Source organism: Phasianus colchicus, unplaced genomic scaffold (assembly GCF_987193195.1).
Source record: "Phasianus colchicus unplaced genomic scaffold, bPhaCol1.hap1.1 HAP1_SCAFFOLD_44, whole genome shotgun sequence".
Classification (NCBI taxonomy): domain Eukaryota; kingdom Metazoa; phylum Chordata; class Aves; order Galliformes; family Phasianidae; genus Phasianus; species Phasianus colchicus.
In genome coordinates, this window is record NW_028325224.1 from 161925 (window position 1) to 178309 (window position 16385).

A 16385-nucleotide genomic window follows, 5' to 3' on the forward strand; every position below is an offset into this window, starting at 1 on the left:
TTCGATAGAAATGGCTTTTAATTCTTTTGGCATACATAGAAGATGCGAAAATGCACATCATATTTTCACATGAATGTAGTAACACAAAAAAAGTTCAAAGCAGTAACTGATACACTCAATTATAAAAGCTGCCCTTCCTGTGCAAGAAATGTAACTCAGCCCTTGGGCTAGATGCCATTCTGTGTCATTGATGTAAACCTGGCGGACAGTACAAATACTCTGAATTTAAAATGGCATGACTAAAAATGGAGTCTTTCCTCTAGCTTTTAAGTTTTAAGAAATAACATAAAATATGTACGTATGCTTGGCAACTTTTCCTTTCATTATATACAAAAGTGACTCTCTCCAAAATAACTGTCAAACTAAGAGGGACTGTCAGAAACCTATCACAGGAGGTAATCTATTTGCTCAGGTTGCTGAAGAGCAATGAAAAAGTAGACACTGAGTTTCAGTTTTCAGCACATACATTAAAGTCCCATGCCTGTAATTAGGTCTCCTACCTTCCAAATAGAATTTTAAAAAAGTTTGATACATGATTATTTTAAATTATTTTTCTATAATTGGTTAGTGGTATTGTGGAACACATATTTAAGGATTAATGATGAGAAAGATTAGAAATCCAAAAAAGTGTAAAATTCCATGCAAACTCAATTAAGTTTCAAGGACATTTCCATCAGAAAGAATGGAAATGAAGAAAGAACGGAGCCCCCAGGCTGGTTGTTGAGTGAGAATTACTGCTTACCCAGCATCCGTTTGCTTCATCAAATGTCCCCCATCCGCTCACAGAAACCTCTCTAAGATGCTTTTCTGAAGAATATTTGGCAGCATGTTTCCCAGGGCTGATGCCTAGAGGAGAGGGTTACATGGAGACTTGCTGTCTATCTTGATGGCAAACCCCTCCTAAGTAGGAATCCAGAGCTGGTGACTCACTTTGTAGTCTTGTATAGGTCTGGGGCAAGACAACATTATGGCAGTGGGGAGATATTCATGGTCAGGCTGGACAGGCCTCTGAGGTCTCTGACCTCTGTGGGTGTCCCTGTTCATTACTGGGGAACTGGACTCAATGGTCTGTAAGAGTCCCTTCCAACTCAAAAAAAAATTCTATGATTCTATGATTCTATGAATATTCCTGGTTTTATTACAAGTACAAATACCGATAAAGCCTACATTCAAATTGTTTATTCCTTGCTTTTGGAGAAGCTAAAACACTAGCACTAAGAGTTTTAATCAACGTAGATAATAGCTTGTCAGTTGTTATGCACAGTGGTACGTGCACCCAGTTTGAAATTTCAGTGCCATTAATGTTTTAAATTTTTTAAGTGATATGACACAGTACATGCAATCAACAATAATGAACATACCATGGTTCAGGACCCCTGATCTCTCAGCTAGTAATTTAAAATATTTTCATGTGTAGAGACAAGACAAGTATTATGTCCTAAATGGAGTCTAGGTCCCCAGCACTATTTCTCTCTCTATTTGATCCCTAAAAACAACTGTTTTCTTGCCAAAGATTTCTTCTTTTAAGAACGTTGCAACAAAACGTTGCTGGCATGCCATACAGAGACTTCCTAGCCTAGAAGGAAAAAAAAAATGTCAAGCAGCAGCTATTCAGTTTGAGATGTAAGGATAATTTATCTGTAGGCATGGCATTAATATGTAGCAGAACTAAACCTATTCCTTAATAGAGGACGTAAGAGAACGAACACTGACCTAAGAGACCAGGGAATGGGAGAAAGGAGGAAGCAGCAAATTTAACATGTGGAATCACTTGCCTGGAAGCTAAAGAGATTAGCTGGAAACTTTTCACTCACTTGGTTAAGGTATTAAGAACACAACCATTATGTATGGATAAGATTATGAGAATGACTTGAATTAATAAAGCTGATACTCCACTCATACTGAGCTTACTTGACAAATGTATAGCTTGTATAGCTGCAGCTGTTGAGATGCACAAGCTCTGCTTATTACCAACAACCTAACTGTACAGTGTACATGTAATTCAACTTTGCTATTGCTAGACTCTGATTTAAGAACTGTTCAGAAAATCCTGGACTCCCAGTGATATAAAGTATACTCCACCAGGACTATCTTAATAAAGTAGTTCACAAACATACATTCTTGACTATGCTTAAGGAGTTACAAAAGTGATAGAATCTCACTGCAGGTTACTTCAGTTCTTTCTCCCTACCCTAGGTTCACAAACAAGTGAAGAAACAAAAAAAATTAGAAACATCTTCACATACCAGTTATCATTTCCCCTCCATGATGGCCAGATTTCAGAAATCCAAAGACTGTTTTGGATTGATAGGCACAATCCACACAAGCTTGTACAGCTTGTTGAAGTACCACGTTGACAGGACCTGGTCCAAAGTGATCTGGAAGCTCCTGAACCTTTTTCTTATCCAGGTGAGGCCCAGAATTTCCATGCTTGTTGACATAAACACACACTGAAAAAGAACAAGCCATATTTATACAGAATATTTCTGCTTTCTTCACACCTAGTGCACACAGAATAGAGACATGTTTCACGTGCTAGAACTGCATTGCTTCTTAAGTCCCAAATTCACTCCCATCTGACCTCTAAAGCCTTTCCGTACCCTGCTAACGTACAAAGCTATCACAACCTGCATCTCTACTCACGCAATAGTCCCAGCAAAGCAAGAACTACCAGTACATGCTCTAAACTACCAAAAATCTATTCTTAAAAGTTGTCCTTGCTGCCCTATTTTTTCTCAGATTTGAGACGATACAACAAACCAAACCCTATAGCATACGCCTGCTATCGGTGCCCATTCTGAAGCACCCACACAGCGTTAATAATGTCTGTGCACAATGGTCAGTATCTGCTATCTTCAGCAACCATGCATGTATGATTTCCACACTACAGTCTGACTTTCAGTGCTAAACAAAAGAACAGTACTTACCTGGAAACTGTGCAAAGTGGTTTAAGGCTTATCATGAAAGTAATCAAATAGGACTATTGAAAACAGAGACAATGTCCTCTTGAGGGAAGAAAACAGGTCTTTCTCACAGCAAATGTCATCCAATTGGGAGAAAATCTCCTCTCTTGGGGAGAAAAGTGGTCTTTCTGAGAGAAGGTGTCCTCTTCTTGGCTGCAAGTGTCCCATTTGGCATTGTCATGGAGGCTTTTTGGGGAGAAAGCGTGTGGCAGTTGTAAGAGAAGGGGTATTTCTGGGAGCAAATCTCTTTTTGGAAGAGAAGGTGAAATTTCCAAGGGAAAAGTGGCATTTCTGGGAGGAAATGACATAGCTGGGGGAGAAAAGTGGGAACCGGTGGGAAAGAATATCTTGTACTGGAGAGCAACGGTGGTCTTTTTGGTGTGCCAAGTGGTCTCTTGGGGAGAAAACGTGGTAAATAGGGGAGACAATGTCCTCTGGAGGAGTGTCAAGTAGTATTTGGGAGAGCAAACGTCAGGTATTTCTCGGAAACCGGCTGTTTCTGGGAGATGGTAGCAGACTTGGTTGGAAAATGACAGGTGTTTGTGAGAAAGCTGGTATTTTGGGAAAAAAAAGGCCGTTTTTTAAAGAATAAGCTGGCATTTCTGGGAGAATATGTCCCATCTTTGGGAGAAAACGGGTGTATGTGGGAGAAAATGTCGTGTATTTGGGAGAAAGCTGGTGTATGTGGGAGAAAAGGCCATTGTGATGGGAGTCAGTGTGATCTTGAGGAGTGGAAAGCAGTATTCTTGAGATGAAACGTGAGGTATTTCTAAGAGTCCTGGTATTTCTGGGAGAAAATGTCTTGTTTTGTTTTATTGTTTTTAATATTTATATATTTTTTATGTTGCAATTTCAAGGAAACACTTCGATAGAAATGGCTTTTAATTCTTTTGGCATACATAGAAGATGCGAAAATGCACATCATATTTTCACATGAATGTAGTAACACAAAAAAAGTTCAAAGCAGTAACTGATACACTCAATTATAAAAGCTGCCCTTCCTGTGCAAGAAATGTAACTCAGCCCTTGGGCTAGATGCCATTCTGTGTCATTGATGTAAACCTGGCGGACAGTACAAATACTCTGAATTTAAAATGGCATGACTAAAAATGGAGTCTTTCCTCTAGCTTTTAAGTTTTAAGAAATAACATAAAATATGTACGTATGCTTGGCAACTTTTCCTTTCATTATATACAAAAGTGACTCTCTCTAAAATAACTGTCAAACTAAGAGGGACTGTCAGAAGCCTATCACAGGAGGTAATCTATTTGCTCAGGTTGCTGAAGAGCAATGAAAAAGTAGATACTGAGTTTCAGTTTTCAGCACATACATTAAAGTCCCATGCCTGTAATTAGGTCTCCTACCTTCCAAATAGAATTTTAAAAAAGTTTGATACATGATTATTTTAAATTATTTTTCTATAATTGGTTAGTGGTATTGTGGAACACATATTTAAGGATTAATGATGAGAAAGATTAGAAATCCAAAAAAGTGTAAAATTCCATGCAAACTCAAGTAAGTTTCAAGGACATTTCCATCAGAAAGAATGGAAATGAAGAAAGAACGGAGCCCCCAGGCTGCAAAGCCATGCATACATGTATGTATGTATATACGTATAAAATATGTATGAAAGCATAAGTATAGCGTATATATAAAAACATGTACATGCGTACATACTATATACTGTAGTATATACATACATAACTCTCTCTGTTTCTGAAGAATAACGAGAATTTAAATATTTCCTGGCTTTTGTGACCAATTAATTCAGATTAAGACCCATAAAAGTAAACAAAGGATGATGGGTGTGCCATCAGCAAACAAGCTTGTCACACTGCTGGCAAATGGAAACAGGCATGACTCCTTACTCATTTTTCTAATAATCCTGTGCAGAAATTGTTGGCTTTGCATCCACTGCCGCTAGTTAGGTGAAAGTGCTATGGATCCCTTTAGCTGTAACATTCTGCCATTTTTGATATTAAAATGAATTTGAAGAAATACATCAACTTCATCTATAAAAGGGTTCCAGGATCAAAATGCTCATCAGGGTACAACACGCGTGCCGACTTACTTACAGGGAGATTTCTTATAAGAGAAGCAGGTCTAAGACATCTGTTTATCTCCAATTTAAACAACTTAATTTAGGTAGAATTATGTGTTTTACAGCTATTCACGCAGTTGCTTACTAGAAATATCTGATTTAATTGCAGAGATGTTCTAGACCTAAACCAGGGTCTATTTAAGACAGAGAAAGCTCTGCATTGACAATTTTTATATTTGTTGTGGTTACATCATTGAAGTGAATACATTGTGTTTATATTAAATTGTAAGAAGAACCATTTTTAATAAGCTTTAACATTTTAATTTGATATCCTCTTCTGATTTAAGTGTGGCCTTATGACTCTCCATAGAAAAAGATTATTCTGCCCACACTGAGGCTAAATGACAAAACCCCAGTAACTCAAAAAAAAAAAAAAAAAAAAGAGAAAAAAGAGAAACAAATGACTAATCTCAAAAGCCTTTGGAAATACTATGCAAATATACCACAGCAATAGAAAGTATCAGATGGGATGAGTCACATCAACAAGTTACCATGGTTTGACAAGTAGCAAAAGCAGAGTATCCATTTCAAGGGAATTGTTTTTCTACTAAATAGCCATACAGGAAGCTTCAAATGTCACCTATCTGCCTGAGTGATTTCACAAAAAAGACTGACATGTTTAGGAGAAAGACTTCTTGAACTTGCAGTAGATCGTCCATAAGCACAAAATCCATGCCACTGATCAATAAATATCTCCATTCTCAGCTGTCAAGGGCTATAGACATACCAGAGAAATACACTATACTCAGTCCTTTTGACTAAAAATACCAAAATCATACGTAATCCTCATATGTATTACAACACAATGTAATCACCTTCAGATGGATGAGCATCACTCCTCGGAAGCTTAGGGGAAAGGGGAGCTGTGTATGGTGGAGAGTCCTGAGAGTATCGTTTAACACTTCCGTTTTCACGTATTTCTTCTTTTGCTGTGAAAAGGAAAGATATCACCAATTTATTATGGTATAAAAATGCTCACAGGGAAAGTCAAAGTACAAAAGCAAAAACATACATCAAGTCATTCACCAGGTAACAAATCCATTTCACATAGAATCGGTCATTCAATACAAACTTCAAAAGCTGAAGTAACAGCTTAGTTTATACTATCATCATCCAAATTTCCAAATTTAGGCTACTTTCCTGAAAAGTATTAAAGCAAATGACTTTTATTTGATGAAATGAAACAAATACAATTTCTCTACTGGAAAAAAACAAAACAAAACAAATAAAAACCGAAACACCAAAACCACCACAATACTTTATTTTCTAAAGCAGCACCTCTAAGACTGAAACTGCATTGATGTCAAAGTTTTCTCAGCTATGGCTCCTGATAACCCTTGGACCGGGACTCGTAATACCAGCACTGCAAGCCATTTGATGGGAGACCCTGAGCATGTTATTTCCCTCTCACTCTATATACCCCCAGAGTACCAAAACTCACATAAAATGTCACAAGCAGCCAGCTGCAAAACCCACCTTCTCTACTAGACTGTATGCTGCAGAATTTAAAATTTTGGAGCCGCCACTGAGCAAGGTGAACAAAGAAGGAAGAAAAGAGTATTTAATGTTGTAGGATAGGCTGAACTGAATCATCTCTCAGAGCAAGCCCCTTCTTATAAGGTAGTAAGCATCTTTCTCCAAGGTTATTTTATGATTCAAACATAAATTGAACAGGCAAAATGTGAAGTTTTGAGTCTGTCCTTTTAGTAACCCAGTGGTACAATTCCTACTTGACCACAAGAAAGAGTTAGCAGAACAAAATGATTTCTGCACATGTGGTATGAGCTATCCCAACCTGCCACAGCACTTGTGCTCTGGAACGAATCCTCTAAGAACTGAAGAGTATTCATTTCAATCAATTAAAGTTATAGCAAAGCAGATTAAAATGTTAAATTTCATAAAGTAACCACACTTATCAAAAATATCAGTACTTGTAAACAACAGCTGTTTGATAGTACCTGGTTTGTTCCTATCGTACTCCGTGGGACTACGTGCACACCCCATGTAGGGGCTGAAAGGCTGGCTACTGAAAAGATTATCGCATTGAAGACTGTGGCAGAGTTTCTCCAAGAAACGTAGGACAAACGATGCACTGTTTACAGAAGGAAGATTGATGGCATGCTTCTCCCCATCAAAGGAAGCTGCGAATAAGAAGAAGATGTCAAACAGCCCCTGAGCATCACGAAGTATAGCAAAACACTAACAAGTAAAGGAGAAGACATTCAGCTTTGATTTAAAACATGCAAGACATGAGAGGAATAAACAATCTTTCTGGTGTTTAACACGTTTATATCCAAAGAACTGGTTGTACCTTCCATTGGATCCATGCCACTTTAAATTTGCTCTATGAGAACTTGAAGAAATACATCAACTTCATCTATAAAAGGGTTCCAGGATCAAAATGCTCATCAGGGTACAACACGCGTGCCGACTTACTTACAGGGAGATTTCTTATAAGAGAAGCAGGTCTAAGACATCTGTTTATCTCCAATTTAAACAACTTAATTTAGGGTGAATTATGTGTTTTACAGCTACTCACGTTGCTGTGAAAAGAAGCGCGGCTATACGAATAAGAAGTCGCGCGGCTCTGCCCTCGCAACTCCCCCCGCCCCGCGCACGGAGGCGGCCCCCAACCGCAGCCCCCAGCCGCAGCCCCCAGCCGCTCCCCCCCTCGCGCAGCGCCACTCCGGGGTGCCGCCTGCCGCAGCGACGGCGGCGGGGAGCCCTCGCGCCCAGAGGCGGCCTTCCCGGGGTCTGCCCTCTCCGCCCCCCTCCCACCTACCTGAGGGCAGCCGGCATCCGTCCGCGCGGCGGCGCACAGCCGGTGGCACCGCGCGCGCAGCCTGCCTGCCTGCCTGCCGCCCTCCCTCGGACGAGGGTCCCCTTAGACGAAAGCACAGCCCCAGCCCGGCCGCTACCGCGAGGGGCCGCGGCCGCGGCCGGAGCCCGGGGGCCGCGAGGAGGGAGGGCGGAGCGCCCGGTGACAGGTGAGGACGGCCCCCGCGCCGCTCCCTACCTCGCGCCGCTCTCCTCGCAGCCGGCGGCTCGCTTACCCTCGACCGCCGCCGCCGCCGCCGCCCCCTCGCTCCGTTCCCCCGCCCTAACGCGGCGTTCAACGCCGCCCCGCTAGCCGCAAGGCCCCGCCCCCCGCCCCGCACTGACGGCTCTTTCCGCCAATAGCGAAGAAGACGGCCGTCCTCGAGCTCCGCCCTCACCTCCTTCGACCAATAGTAGCTATCCGTGGTGCTGCCCCTCCGCCTTCCCGGCAGGCTCGGTTGGCTCGCAGCTGCCGAGCAACGGGCGCGGGGCTGCGGGTGGGGCCGCTGAGGGCGGTGGCCGGGTGAGGCCCCGCTGCGGGCCGGGGTTGGTGCCGCGGGATTGTACCCGGGGCTTATCGTTCGGGAGCTTTCGCCTCATAGATGGACGTTTTTTGTTCCCCTCCCCTTTTTCCCTCTCGGCTCAGCCATCAGGAGGATGGAAATATCTCCCGCACTCACAAAGCTGTAATCTTGGATTGCAGACATGATAACTGGAATGTGAAGATGTTTCTAATTTTTTTGTTTCTTCACTTGTTTGTGAACCTAGGGTAGGGAGAAAGAACTGAAGTAACCTGCAGTGAGATTCTATCACTTTTGTAACTCCTTAAGCATAGTCAAGAATGTATGTTTGTGAACTACTTTATTAAGATAGTCCTGGTGGAGTATACTTTATATCACTGGGAGTCCAGGATTTTCTGAACAGTTCTTAAATCAGAGTCTAGCAATAGCAAAGTTGAATTACATGTACACTGTACGGTTAGGTTGTTGGTAATAAGCAGAGCTTGTGCATCTCAACAGCTGCAGCTATACAAGCTATACATTTGTCAAGTAAGCTCAGCATGAGTGGAGTATCAGCTTTATTAATTCAAGTCATTCTCATAATCTTATCCATACATAATGGTTGTGTTCTTAATACCTTAACCAAGTGAGTGAAAAGTTTCCAGCTAATCTCTTTAGCTTCCAGGCAAGTGATTCCACATGTTAAATTTGCTGCTTCCTCCTTTCTCCCATTCCCTGGTCTCTTAGGTCAGTGTTCGTTCTCTTACGTCCTCTATTAAGGAATAGGTTTAGTTCTGCTACATATTAATGCCATGCCTACAGATAAATTATCCTTACATCTCAAACTGAATAGCTGCTGCTTGACATTTTTTTTTTTCCTTCTAGGCTAGGAAGTCTCTGTATGGCATGCCAGCAGCGTTTTGTTGCAACGTTCTTAAAAGAAGAAATCTTTGGCAAGAAAACAGTTGTTTTTAGGGATCAAATAGAGAGAGAAATAGTGCTGGGGACCTAGACTCCATTTAGGACATAATACTTGTCTTGTCTCTACACATGAAAATATTTTAAATTACTAGCTGAGAGATCAGGGGTCCTGAACCATGGTATGTTCGTTATTGTTGATTGCATGTACTGTGTCATATCACTTAAAAAATTTAAAACATTAATGGCACTGAAATTTCAAACTGGGTGCACGTACCACTGTGCATAACAACTGACAAGCTATTATCTACGTTGATTAAAACTCTTAGTGCTAGTGTTTTAGCTTCTCCAAAAGCAAGGAATAAACAATTTGAATGTAGGCTTTATCAGTATTTGTACTTGTAATAAAACCAGGAATATTCATAGAATCATAGAATCATAGAATTTTTTTTTGAGTTGGAAGGGACTCTTACCGACCATTGAGTCCAGTTCCCCAGTAATGAACAGGGACACCCACAGAGGTCAGAGACCTCAGAGGCCTGTCCAGCCTGACCATGAATATCTCCCCACTGCCATAATGTTGTCTTGCCCCAGACCTATACAAGACTACAAAGTGAGTCACCAGCTCTGGATTCCTACTTAGGAGGGGTTTGCCATCAAGATAGACAGCAAGTCTCCATGTAACCCTCTCCTCTAGGCATCAGCCCTGGGAAACATGCTGCCAAATATTCTTCAGAAAAGCATCTTAGAGAGGTTTCTGTGAGCGGATGGGGGACATTTGATGAAGCAAATGGATGCTGGGTAAGCAGTAATTCTCACTCAACAACCAGCCTGGGGGCTCCGTTCTTTCTTCATTTCCATTCTTTCTGATGGAAATGTCCTTGAAACTTAATTGAGTTTGCATGGAATTTTACACTTTTTTGGATTTCTAATCTTTCTCATCATTAATCCTTAAATATGTGTTCCACAATACCACTAACCAATTATAGAAAAATAATTTAAAATAATCATGTATCAAACTTTTTTAAAATTCTATTTGGAAGGTAGGAGACCTAATTACAGGCATGGGACTTTAATGTACGTGCTGAAAACTGAAACTCAATATCTACTTTTTCATTGCTCTTCAGCAACCTGAGCAAATAGATTACCTCCTGTGATAGGTTTCTGACAGTCCCTCTTAGTTTGACAGTTATTTTAGAGAGAGTCACTTTTGTATATAATGAAAGGAAAAGTTGCCAAGCATACGTACATATTTTATGTTATTTCTTAAAACTTAAAAGCTAGAGGAAAGACTCCATTTTTAGTCATGCCATTTTAAATTCGGAGTATTTGTACTGTCCGCCAGGTTTACATCAATGACACAGAATGGCATCTAGCCCAAGGGCTGAGTTACATTTCTTGCACAGGAAGGGCAGCTTTTATAATTGAGTGTATCAGTTACTGCTTTGAACTTTTTTTGTGTTACTACATTCATGTGAAAATATGATGTGCATTTTCGCATCTTCTATGTATGCCAAAAGAATTAAAAGCCATTTCTATCGAAGTGTTTCCTTGAAATTGCAACATAAAAAATATATAAATATTAAAAACAATAAAACAAAACAAGACATTTTCTCCCAGAAATACCAGGACTCTTAGAAATACCTCACGTTTCATCTCAAGAATACTGCTTTCCACTCCTCAAGATCACACTGACTCCCATCACAATGGCCTTTTCTCCCACATACACCAGCTTTCTCCCAAATACACGACATTTTCTCCCACATACACCCGTTTTCTCCCAAAGATGGGACATATTCTCCCAGAAATGCCAGCTTATTCTTTAAAAAACGGCCTTTTTTTTCCCAAAATACCAGCTTTCTCACAAACACCTGTCATTTTCCAACCAAGTCTGCTACTATCTCCCAGAAACAGCCAGTTTCCGAGAAATACCTGACGTTTGCTCTCCCAAATACTACTTGACACTCCTCCAGAGGACATTGTCTCCCCTGTTTACCACGTTTTCTCCCCAAGAGACCACTTGGCACACCAAAAAGACCACCGTTGCTCTCCAGTACAAGATATTCTTTCCCACCGGTTCCCACTTTTCTCCCCCAGCTATGTCATTTCCTCCCAGAAATGCCACTTTTCCCTTGGAAATTTCACCTTCTCTTCCAAAAAGAGGAGATTTGCTCCCAGAAATACCCCTTCTCTTACAACTGCCACACGCTTTCTCCCCAAAAAGCCTCCATGACAATGCCAAATGGGACACTTGCAGCCAAGAAGAGGACACCTTCTCTCAGAAAGACCACTTTTCTCCCCAAGAGAGGAGATTTTCTCCCAATTGGATGACATTTGCTGTGAGAAAGACCTGTTTTCTTCCCTCAAGAGGACATTGTCTCTGTTTTCAATAGTCCTATTTGATTACTTTCATGATAAGCCTTAAACCACTTTGCACAGTTTCCAGGTAAGTACTGTTCTTTTGTTTAGCACTGAAAGTCAGACTGTAGTGTGGAAATCATACATGCATGGTTGCTGAAGATAGCAGATACTGACCATTGTGCACAGACATTATTAACGCTGTGTGGGTGCTTCAGAATGGGCACCAATAGCAGGCGTATGCTATAGGGTTTGGTTTGTTGTATCGTCTCAAATCTGAGAAAAAATAGGGCAGCAAGGACAACTTTTAAGAATAGATTTTTGGTAGTTTAGAGCATGTACTGGTAGTTCTTGCTTTGCTGGGACTATTGCGTGAGTAGAGATGCAGGTTGTGATAGCTTTGTACGTTAGCAGGGTACGGAAAGGCTTTAGAGGTCAGATGGGAGTGAATTTGGGACTTAAGAAACAATGCAGTTCTAGCACGTGAAACATGTCTCTATTCTGTGTGCACTAGGTGTGAAGAAAGCAGAAATATTCTGTATAAATATGGCTTGTTCTTTTTCAGTGTGTGTTTATGTCAACAAGCATGGAAATTCTGGGCCTCACCTGGATAAGAAAAAGGTTCAGGAGCTTCCAGATCGCTTTGGACCAGGTCCTGTCAACGTGGTACTTCAACAAGCTGTACAAGCTTGTGTGGATTGTGCCTATCAATCCAAAACAGTCTTTGGATTTCTGAAATCTGGCCATCATGGAGGGGAAATGATAACTGGAATGTGAAGATGTTTCTAATTTTTTTGTTTCTTCACTTGTTTGTGAACCTAGGGTAGGGAGAAAGAACTGAAGTAACCTGCAGTGAGATTCTATCACTTTTGTAACTCCTTAAGCATAGTCAAGAATGTATGTTTGTGAACTACTTTATTAAGATAGTCCTGGTGGAGTATACTTTATATCACTGGGAGTCCAGGATTTTCTGAACAGTTCTTAAATCAGAGTCTAGCAATAGCAAAGTTGAATTACATGTACACTGTACGGTTAGGTTGTTGGTAATAAGCAGAGCTTGTGCATCTCAACAGCTGCAGCTATACAAGCTATACATTTGTCAAGTAAGCTCAGCATGAGTGGAGTATCAGCTTTATTAATTCAAGTCATTCTCATAATCTTATCCATACATAATGGTTGTGTTCTTAATACCTTAACCAAGTGAGTGAAAAGTTTCCAGCTAATCTCTTTAGCTTCCAGGCAAGTGATTCCACATGTTAAATTTGCTGCTTCCTCCTTTCTCCCATTCCCTGGTCTCTTAGGTCAGTGTTCGTTCTCTTACGTCCTCTATTAAGGAATAGGTTTAGTTCTGCTACATATTAATGCCATGCCTACAGATAAATTATCCTTACATCTCAAACTGAATAGCTGCTGCTTGACATTTTTTTTTTTCCTTCTAGGCTAGGAAGTCTCTGTATGGCATGCCAGCAGCGTTTTGTTGCAACGTTCTTAAAAGAAGAAATCTTTGGCAAGAAAACAGTTGTTTTTAGGGATCAAATAGAGAGAGAAATAGTGCTGGGGACCTAGACTCCATTTAGGACATAATACTTGTCTTGTCTCTACACATGAAAATATTTTAAATTACTAGCTGAGAGATCAGGGGTCCTGAACCATGGTATGTTCGTTATTGTTGATTGCATGTACTGTGTCATATCACTTAAAAAATTAAAAACATTAATGGCACTGAAATTTCAAACTGGGTGCACGTACCACTGTGCATAACAACTGACAAGCTATTATCTACGTTGATTAAAACTCTTAGTGCTAGTGTTTTAGCTTCTCCAAAAGCAAGGAATAAACAATTTGAATGTAGGCTTTATCAGTATTTGTACTTGTAATAAAACCAGGAATATTCATAGAATCATAGAATCATAGAATTTTTTTTTGAGTTGGAAGGGACTCTTACAGACCATTGAGTCCAGTTCCCCAGTAATGAACAGGGACACCCACAGAGGTCAGAGACCTCAGAGGCCTGTCCAGCCTGACCATGAATATCTCCCCACTGCCATAATGTTGTCTTGCCCCAGACCTATACAAGACTACAAAGTGAGTCACCAGCTCTGGATTCCTACTTAGGAGGGGTTTGCCATCAAGATAGACAGCAAGTCTCCATGTAACCCTCTCCTCTAGGCATCAGCCCTGGGAAACATGCTGCCAAATATTCTTCAGAAAAGCATCTTAGAGAGGTTTCTGTGAGCGGATGGGGGACATTTGATGAAGCAAACGGATGCTGGGTAAGCAGTAATTCTCACTCAACAACCAGCCTGGGGGCTCCGTTCTTTCTTCATTTCCATTCTTTCTGATGGAAATGTCCTTGAAACTTAATTGAGTTTGCATGGAATTTTACACTTTTTTGGATTTCTAATCTTTCTCATCATTAATCCTTAAATATGTGTTCCACAATACCACTAACCAATTATAGAAAAATAATTTAAAATAATCATGTATCAAACTTTTTTAAAATTCTATTTGGAAGGTAGGAGACCTAATTACAGGCATGGGACTTTAATGTACGTGCTGAAAACTGAAACTCAATATCTACTTTTTCATTGCTCTTCAGCAACCTGAGCAAATAGATTACCTCCTGTGATAGGTTTCTGACAGTCCCTCTTAGTTTGACAGTTATTTTGGAGAGAGTCACTTTTGTATATAATGAAAGGAAAAGTTGCCAAGCATACGTACATATTTTATGTTATTTCTTAAAACTTAAAAGCTAGAGGAAAGACTCCATTTTTAGTCATGCCATTTTAAATTCGGAGTATTTGTACTGTCCGCCAGGTTTACATCAATGACACAGAATGGCATCTAGCCCAAGGGCTGAGTTACATTTCTTGCACAGGAAGGGCAGCTTTTATAATTGAGTGTATCAGTTACTGCTTTGAACTTTTTTTGTGTTACTACATTCATGTGAAAATATGATGTGCATTTTCGCATCTTCTATGTATGCCAAAAGAATTAAAAGCCATTTCTATCGAAGTGTTTCCTTGAAATTGCAACATAAAAAATATATAAATATTAAAAACAATAAAACAAAACAAGACATTTTCTCCCAGAAATACCAGGACTCTTAGAAATACCTCACGTTTCATCTCAAGAATACTGCTTTCCACTCCTCAAGATCACACTGACTCCCATCACAATGGCCTTTTCTCCCACATACACCAGCTTTCTCCCAAATACACGACATTTTCTCCCACATACACCCGTTTTCTCCCAAAGATGGGACATATTCTCCCAGAAATGCCAGCTTATTCTTTAAAAAACGGCCTTTTTTTTTCCCAAAATACCAGCTTTCTCACAAACACCTGTCATTTTCCAACCAAGTCTGCTACTATCTCCCAGAAACAGCCGGTTTCCGAGAAATACCTGACGTTTGCTCTCCCAAATACTACTTGACACTCCTCCAGAGGACATTGTCTCCCCTATTTACCACGTTTTCTCCCCAAGAGACCACTTGGCACACCAAAAAGACCACCGTTGCTCTCCAGTACAAGATATTCTTTCCCACCGGTTCCCACTTTTCTCCCCCAGCTATGTCATTTCCTCCCAGAAATGCCACTTTTCCCTTGGAAATTTCACCTTCTCTTCCAAAAAGAGGAGATTTGCTCCCAGAAATACCCCTTCTCTTACAACTGCCACACGCTTTCTCCCCAAAAAGCCTCCATGACAATGCCAAATGGGACACTTGCAGCCAAGAAGAGGACACCTTCTCTCAGAAAGACCACTTTTCTCCCCAAGAGAGGAGATTTTCTCCCAATTGGATGACATTTGCTGTGAGAAAGACCTGTTTTCTTCCCTCAAGAGGACATTGTCTCTGTTTTCAATAGTCCTATTTGATTACTTTCATGATAAGCCTTAAACCACTTTGCACAGTTTCCAGGTAAGTACTGTTCTTTTGTTTAGCACTGAAAGTCAGACTGTAGTGTGGAAATCATACATGCATGGTTGCTGAAGATAGCAGATACTGACCATTGTGCACAGACATTATTAACGCTGTGTGGGTGCTTCAGAATGGGCACCAATAGCAGGCGTATGCTATAGGGTTTGGTTTGTTGTATCGTCTCAAATCTGAGAAAAAATAGGGCAGCAAGGACAACTTTTAAGAATAGATTTTTGGTAGTTTAGAGCATGTACTGGTAGTTCTTGCTTTGCTGGGACTATTGCGTGAGTAGAGATGCAGGTTGTGATAGCTTTGTACGTTAGCAGGGTACGGAAAGGCTTTAGAGGTCAGATGGGAGTGAATTTGGGACTTAAGAAACAATGCAGTTCTAGCACGTGAAACATGTCTCTATTCTGTGTGCACTAGGTGTGAAGAAAGCAGAAATATTCTGTATAAATATGGCTTGTTCTTTTTCAGTGTGTGTTTATGTCAACAAGCATGGAAATTCTGGGCCTCACCTGGATAAGAAAAAGGTTCAGGAGCTTCCAGATCGCTTTGGACCAGGTCCTGTCAACGTGGTACTTCAACAAGCTGTACAAGCTTGTGTGGATTGTGCCTATCAATCCAAAACAGTCTTTGGATTTCTGAAATCTGGCCATCATGGAGGGGAAATGATAACTGGAATGTGAAGATGTTTCTAATTTTTTTGTTTCTTCACTTGTTTGTGAACCTAGGGTAGGGAGAAAGAACTGAAGTAACCTGCAGTGAGATTCTATCACTTTTGTAACTCCTTAAGCATAGTCAAGAAT

The 16385-nt window shown here is 40.6% G+C and overlaps 1 protein-coding gene across 2 annotated transcripts; it reads right to left on the reverse strand.

The window, feature by feature from the left end:
• Positions 1 to 2137: 2137 nt before the first annotated feature.
• LOC149912022 (sex comb on midleg-like protein 2) lies at positions 2138 to 7840 on the reverse strand. Of its 2 annotated transcripts, none has more exons than XM_090132824.1 (4): positions 7376 to 7840; positions 7023 to 7205; positions 5880 to 5993; positions 2138 to 2450 (listed from the first exon to the last, which is right to left on the reverse strand). In XM_090132824.1, exons 1-4 carry the CDS (start codon positions 7389 to 7391, stop codon positions 2239 to 2241), a joined length of 525 nt encoding a protein of 174 aa, XP_089988950.1. In that variant the 5' UTR covers positions 7392 to 7840; the 3' UTR covers positions 2138 to 2238. The 2 variants fall into 2 exon arrangements, with proteins under 2 accessions (XP_089988950.1, XP_089988951.1); XM_090132825.1 differs by lacking the exon at positions 2138 to 2450 and adding an exon at positions 5589 to 5779.
• Positions 7841 to 16385: the final 8545 nt, after the last annotated feature.